The sequence below is a fragment of the Podarcis filfolensis genome (genome assembly GCF_964270895.1).
Source record: "Podarcis filfolensis genome assembly, chromosome: 4".
Classification (NCBI taxonomy): Eukaryota; Metazoa; Chordata; class Lepidosauria; order Squamata; family Lacertidae; genus Podarcis; species Podarcis filfolensis.
In genome coordinates this window covers 103,515,158-103,522,792 of record NC_139607.1, presented here as the reverse complement: position 1 = coordinate 103,522,792, position 7,635 = coordinate 103,515,158, and the positions used below count along the sequence as shown (strand labels likewise).

At 51.0% G+C, this 7,635-nt stretch overlaps 1 protein-coding gene across 1 annotated transcript; it reads left to right on the top strand.

Moving 5' to 3' along the window:
* Positions 1-3,691: 3,691 nt before the first annotated feature.
* Positions 3,692-6,773, top strand: LOC310760942 (hemoglobin subunit beta-1-like). The gene is made up of 3 exons (XM_083610218.1): positions 3,692-4,650; positions 4,764-4,986; positions 6,502-6,773. Exons 1-3 carry the CDS (start codon positions 4,433-4,435, stop codon positions 6,628-6,630), a joined length of 570 nt encoding a protein of 189 aa, XP_083466344.1. The 5' UTR covers positions 3,692-4,432; the 3' UTR covers positions 6,631-6,773.
* The last annotated feature ends 862 nt before the right edge of the window (positions 6,774-7,635 follow it).

Genomic DNA, 7,635 nt, shown 5'->3' with positions numbered 1-7,635 from the left:
AACAACCCCGCGAGACAGGCTAAGCTGAGAGGTGGTGGCTGGCCCCCAGATTCATGGCTGAGCGTGGGATTCGAACCCTGGCCTCTCCCAGGTCATAGTCTGACACTGACCACTATAACACGGTGACTCTGCGGTGATATTTGCTGGTTCCATTCAAGACCCATCTGAACTGTATGTGTGCCGCACTATCACAGCACTTTGAGCAGTCATGGCACCCCACCCCACCCCAAAGTATCCAGGGAACTAAATTTTGTACTGGGTGCTGAGAGGATAGACCCCCCCAATCCCCTCCCAGAGCTACAGTACTCAGAGTGGTTTAACCGTCAAGTCCTCTTGACAGGGGGCTCTGGGAACTGTAGCCCTGGGAGGGGGAACTCTCAGCACCCTTAACAAACTACAGTTCCCAAGAGTTTGTGGTAGTGGCTGGGAAGCCACGGCTGTTGAAAGTGGCATGCTACTGCTTCTTGGGAGAAAAGCAATGACAAACCTAGACAGCATCTTAAAAAGCAGAGACATCACCTTGCCAACAAAGGTCCGTATAGTTAAAGCCATGGTTTTCCCAGCAGTGATGTATGGAAGTGAGAGCTGGACCATAAAGAAGGCTGATCGCCGAAGAATGGATGCTTTTGAATTCTGGTGCTGGAGGAGGCTCTTGAGAGTCCCATGGACTGCAAGAAGATCAAACCTCTCCATTCTGAAGGAAATCAGCCCTGAGCGCTCACTGGAAGGACAGATCCTGAAGCTGAGGCTCCAATACTTTGGCCACCTCATGAGAAGAGAAGACTCCCTGGAGAAGACCCTGATGCTGGGAAAGATGGAGGGCACAAGGAGAAGGGGACGACAGAGGACGAGATGGTGGGACAGTGTTCTCGAAGCTAGCAGCATGAGTTTGACCAAACTGCGGGAGGCAGTGGAAGACAGGAGTGCCTGGCGTGCTGTGGTCCATGGGGTCACGAAGAGTCGGACACGACTAAATGACTAAACAACAACAACTGCTTTAAATGCCAAGTGTTGGTGGGGGTCTCAGAGAGCCATAGCTGAAGCAGCAACATTCTTTAGCAGTGAGCTGCCCGTCCAGGCCCACCTCAGGAGATGGAGACTGCTGGCTCATACCTAGCTGGAGAGACTGGGGACTACCAGGAGATCATAAGGAGAGCCTGCTAGATCAGGCCAAAGGCGGCCCATCCAGTCCAGCACCTGTTCACACAGAGACCAAATACTCATGAGGAATCGAGATAGACAGCCTGTAGACTTGGAGGTTCCATAAGAGCATTGGAAAAGCATTGCTGGATCAATGGCTCACCTAGCCCATTCTGTTCTCGCCATGGCCAACCAGGTGCTCATGATGGGGAACCCAAAGTGAGGCCTGAAAACAGGACCCAAGCTGGGAGCGCTCTCTCCGCTTATCTGAGTCCCTGTTGACCGAACGCCCAAAGTCCCCACAATCTGCAGGGCGGTATCTCCCCTCTCGCATCCTCAGCTCACAGGAGGGCAGAGTCATTATCTTCCTTGTGCACATGAGGAGGCCCAGGGAGGCCAGCTGCCAGGGAGATGGGCTGGGCAGGCAGCCATGGGGAGCTGGGTGGGGAGGTGTCCTTGCCTATCCGACTTTGAAAAGCTGTCACCACTGGATCAAACCCATCCGCTTTGTTGCATTAATTAAACTGGATAGTTTTCACTGGGTTTTGAATAGACGTGTATTTAATTGTTGCAGTTTGAACTTCATTGGGTCCTTATCTTCCTGAGTGGGCTGTGCACTCTGCTTTTCTGAATCATGGTTTTGGTAGGGGAGGGGGCACTGGGGAGGGGGTTATCAAGAGGATAGTCTTCTCCCAGCCCCCAAAATATTCCATCAACTTCCCCCAAATTCCTCTTCTGGTACTTTAGGTGTTTACTTCCCTCGCTTGTTTTTTCCTATTGCACTCTTTAAATTAAATATTGTTATATCCTTAACATTTTTGTACCATACTTATTTTCAAATTACCTCTTGCACTTTGCTATTTTTCAGTTATTACGTCTTAATTTCTATGTTTGTTAATTGCAAGTGTTTACTCAAACCCTGCTAGTGAGTCCACTTCTTTACAAGGTTTCGGTATGTACGACATAAACGGTTCCCAGTCCTTTTTAAAGTCTCTTAAGTTTTCCAGTTCCACTTTGCCATTTCAGCACATTCCATGAGTTTTTCTTGCCATTCTTCTTTCGTGGGTACCCTGTCATCTTTCCATCTTTGGGCTAGTGATATTCTAGTCACTGTTGTCACATACACAAATAACTTCTTCTGCTCTTTTGGGAAGTCTTGGCCTGTAATGCCGAGCAAGAAAGCCTCTCGTCTTTTAACAAATGTTATCTTAAACATTTTTTTCATTTCATTATAAATCATTTCCCCAAAACTTTTGGTTATTTTACAGTATCACCACATATGGAAAAATATCCCTCCACTGTCTTTACACTTCCAATGTAAGGGTATCCCTCTGTTTCCAGCAGAAGTCCCAGAGCAGGGCTGGAAGGGGGGGGTGAACAGGCCGCCCTGATGTGGCCCCTCAACCCCAACACCTGGGAGTCCCAGGCAGGTAGATGCAGTTGCAAAAGGTTTAGAAAAGGGTCCCCCAAAACGGATCAAGGGGGTGAAGCGACTCCCCTATGAGGAAGGCTTGCAGCGTTTGGGTTTTTCTTTTTTTCTTTTTTATTAAATTTTATTTAACATAATTATTACAAAATACAAGCAAAATACTGCAAATGCATACATACATATATATTTCAGATAAGCACACAAATGTAAAAAAAGAACAAAAAAGAAAAAAGGAAGAAAAGAAAAAAGAAAAAATAAGGAGAAAAAGAAGAAGGTTTGAATCACTGCGACGGGGTGAGCTCCCGTTGCTCGGTCCCTGCTCCTGCCCACCTAGCAGTTCAAAAGCACATCAAAGTACAAGTAGATAAATAGGTACTGCTCTGGCGGGAAGGTAAATGGCATTTCCGTGCGCTGCTCTGGTTAGCCAGAAGCAGCTTAGTCATGCTGACCACATGACCCAGAAACTGTCTGCGGACAAAAGCCAGCTCCCTCGGCCAATAAAGCGAGATGAGCGCCACAACCCCAGAGTCGTCCGCGACTGGACCTAACAGTCAGGGGTACCTTTACCTTTTGTCTCAATAATAAAATTTCATTGATTGACTTCCATCGCTTACACTGCACTTCCTATATACATTTTAAGCAAAGCTGTATCTGTTATTCCGTATTTTCCCCATGCAATCTCATACAAATCTTCTAATCAACAAGTTTTCTAGTTTGGGGTTTTCTAGCTCAGAGGCAAGGCGGGCAAGGAGTTTGCGCACTTCTGCATGGCCCTGGGAAAGGGGAGAGAGGAAAGCCTTCGTCCATCTCTCCCAACGCCAGAACTCAGGGGCCTCCAGTGAAGCTGAGGGTTGGAAGATTCCGGACAGGCGAAAGGAAGGACTCCTTCACAAGACACAGAGTTAATCTGTGGAACTCCCCGCCACAGGAGGCAGTGGTGGCCACCAGCCTGGGTGGCTTTGAAAGAGGATTGGGCAAATTCATGGCGGAGGAGAGAGCTGCCCATGGCTGTGATCTGGGATGGCTGTGCTCTGCCTCCACAGGATGAGGTAGCGATGCTTCTGAAGACCAGCTGCTGGCAGGAGGGGAGAGGGTTGCTCTGGTGCTCAGGTCCCAAGAGAGGCATCTGCCTGTGAGAACAGGATGCTGGACTAGGCGGCCCATTGGCCTGATCCAGCAGCCTCTTCTGATGTCCTTGTGTTAGGTAGCTAAGACGTAGATAGTCTCTGATTAAAGAGGAGGAAGGGTCTGTAGCCCCAACAGCACAACCCCAATCTCTCTACTGCTGACACCCCCCTGCTTTGCCCAGAACAGGGGTTGGACTAGACGACCTGGAGAGGTCAAGTTGTATGCAACCTCTCCCAGTGGTGCCAGCCCTCAGCCCTGACCTCCGAGACTCCCAAGGGCTGAGATGAACCTCACCCCACAGAGAGGACCATGGGAGGCCTCCTGTAAGAACTAAGAAGAGCTTGCTGGATCCATCTGGTCCAGGACCCTCTTCTCACAGGGGCCAGCAAGATGCCCATTGTGCAGTCAGAGCAGAGTCATCCTGGCTAGGAGCCACTGATAGCCTGAATCTTGCCCAGGCCTCTATCAAAGCCACCCAGGTTGGTGGTTGCCTCTTGTGGGAAGGAGTTCTGCAGTTTAACTCTGTATTGTGCAAAGGACGTTCTTCATCTCCGTCCCGAATCTTCCAACTCTCAGAGGCAGAGGGAGAGAGGGAGAGGGAGAGAGAGAGGGCAGCTATCTGGGGCCTCCTGCCTGGCCTATGTAGCCCCACCCCAGGGCTGGCTGCCACCCTGCTCTGGCTCGGCCCCACTGAGCCAGACCACCCAACCTCTGGCCAAGGATGGCCCCGCCCACATGAGGAGGAGGAGCCGCAGCTTTGGCCCAGGGTATAAAAGGCTCCAGCCATGGAAGGGGCTTCAGCTTCGCCCAGAAGGTTTCGTCCAGCAGCCGAGCAAAGTACCCAACCCTCAGCCAGCCACCATGGTGCATTGGACCGATAAAGAGAGGGACATCATCACCCAGATCTGGATGAAAAGCGACGTGGCCGTAATTGGGGCCGAAGCCCTTGGCAGGTAAACCTGCACCCCTCCCCTCCACTCTCCCACTTGGGACAGGGCAGGCGTGTGTTCTTCAGCCAAGATGACCACCTCTCTCTCTCTCTCTTGTTCTCTCTCCTTCTTTCCAGCTTGCTGGTGGTGTACCCCTGGTGCCAGAGGCTCTTTGCTCACTTTGGCAACCTCTCCAGCCCTGCCGCCATCATGGGCAACCCCAGGGTCAAGGGGCACGGCAAGGTGGTCATGGCCTCCTTCGGAGAAGCCATCAAGAACCTCGATGACGTCAAGTCCACCTTTGCCAAGCTGAGCGAGCTGCACTGCAACAAGTTCCACGTGGACCCCGAGAACTTTAAGGTGAGGCCCCCATCTCCCCAAAAGGGCTGCCCAGAGTGGCGTCTCCGCACGGGGTGGGTGGCAGGGAAGAGGGTGCCTGAGTTCCCCTCTGTGGAGACCAGAAGAAGGGAGCAGGAGGCATGTGGGTGAGGAGATAAGGACCCATCCAGACCACTTATTTCCTGGCCAAGAAGCCGGAGGCCCTCAGGCCACTCCTTAACATTCAGCAGAGCAGTGAGGAGAATCATAGAACTGCGGAGTTGGGAGGGAAGTGGTCTTTGTCAACAAAACTTTTCTGAACTGTCTTTTTCTTTGCAAACTGGCTGCAAAATGTGGAGCCACAGAGCAGTGCTTTAGGTGTCGGGTGGGATGACTCTTGGCTTCCCTTCCAGCTCTGCAATCCAATGATTGCAGGATTCACAGGAGGTCTTTAAGCAGAGGGTTGGAGGGCTATCTGCCAGGGCTTCTTTAGCAGCAATTCCTGCATTTTGGGGGGCGGGAGGGGGGGTTGGACTAGATGACCCTTGGAGGCGGCCTTCCAGCTCTACAATTCTAAAGTTCTATGGGTGTTATGCTGGAGATGTAAGAGGGAGGTGGGAACCTTTCATCATACATGGTGGGGATGTAACATTGTAAGGAAATTTTGGAACAAGGTAGATGTGGAGCTGAAAAAATTATTCAAGATTTCGTTTGGCAAAAAGCCAGAGGCTTTTTTTGTTAGGCCTAATATCAAAAGACATTCCCAGAGATAAGAAAAAATGTATTCCTTTATGCAACAGCAGCGGCCAGGATACTGATTGCAAAGAACTGGTAGGGGGAGAAAATAGCACCATTATTAGAATGGCAAAGTAAACTCTGTGAGTTTGTGGAAATGGCAAAATTGACGGCAACTATTAGAGGCCATTCAAATCAGAGAATAATTAAAGAGTGGGAGGGAGTGAAGGAACACATGAAAAAATATGGTTCCGGAACTGGAATATTAATGTGCAAAACATGCAGGGGTAAGCAAGGAAATAATAAAAGAATAAATTGAACAATGATTCAATTATAACAAAACAACAAGATGGAAGAAGTGGGGGGAAAATTGAGAACACACATGGGTGAAGGGGAACAGGGGGGCATAGGGGAATTTGAAATATTATTTATAATATGAAAGCTTTAACCTAAAATTTCTAACTGTGTTGTATTTGTATACAGCAAAGAGAAGTTTAGAGTAATTAGCTATACTTTAATTTAGTTAATGATGTAATGGGTTTATGTTAGAAAATGAATATGGGTGTTGAATTTGGAAAAGAAAGAAAGAAAGAAATCTAAAGTTCCATGGGGGGCTGGTTGTGACTCGGCCCTGCTCAAGCCTGGAGCCACCTGGGCTTCGGGACCCCCGTCTCCAGCACCCACCGCCCTTTCCAAACCCACGAAATCCACGCGTGGCGCCGTGGTGGCAGCCTCTGAGGAATGGTGGGGGGCAGAAGGGGGCGCCCCGCCCGGCTCCCTCCCCCTTCGCGGTCTCCACCGAGCGCCTCTCTTCTCTTCCAGCTCTTGATCAACATGCTCCTGATCGTCTTGGCCTCCCACTTCGGGAAGGAGTTCACTCCGACCGCCCACGCCGCCTTCCAGAAGCTCGGCAACGTGGTGTCGCACGCCCTGAGCCGCCACTACCACTGAGCGACCCTCGACCAGGGCCAGCTGCCACGCGGCCGCCCAGCCGCCCACGCCACCAGCACCGCCAGCGCCTTCCCTCGCGGGGAAACCCTCTGCCAGACCCCCCACGCGGGGCCACTAGCTAATAAACGTCACTCCCTGCAAGATGAGCCGGCTCCCGTGTGTCTTTGTGGGGGGCCTTTGGGGGTGGGGGTGGGAGGACGGGAGAGGTGACCCTTGCAGGACGTAAGATCCTGCTCTCTCAGTGACCAAAACCAGGAGTATAGGCGGACTGCCTTTGACGTGGAGGTTCCATGAGATGCTGCCTGTCACTGAATCCTTGCTGAAAGGCCCCCAGAGGGTTGGAGAGGGGGCTTGCCTGCTTGCAAGAACCTCCCCCCCCATCTGGTTGCACAAGGGGGCTTGATGGAATTTAAGCCAGCGTTCTTTGAAGCCCCCCCTGCTTTAATCCCAAAGTCCCGCACTGCACAGTCAACACAATTACATGGTGTTCCTGAATGGCAGGTCCCACCTCCAGGGAGTTGAGGTGTAAGGACAGCCCATATGTTGGGGAGAGAGCTGTAGCCTGGCCAAGTTGAGCTGCCCCATCAGGCGGCCGAGTTCTCCTTCTGGGGTCTCTGTGTGTTTTCCAGCCCTTTGCAGCGTCCTTGGGGGGGGGGGGGCGAATGCCCCTCCAGGAAGCCCCAGGATCTATTTGTTTTGCTGTGAGGCCCAGTCTTGGCGTGTGATGAAGACTACGCAAAGAGAGTCATTGAGAGACAGAGTGGTGCAGTGATTCGGGTGTCGGACCCTATAATAATAATAATTTATTATTTATACCCCGCCCATCCAGCTGCCACTTTGGGTGGATTCCAACAGAACACTAAAATACAATAACCTATTAAACATTAAAAGCTTCCCTAAACAGGGCTGCCTTCAGATGTCTTCTAAAAGTCTGGTAGTTGTTGTTCTCTTTGACATCTGATGGGAGGGCGTTCCACAGGATGGGTGCCACTACCGAGAAGGCCC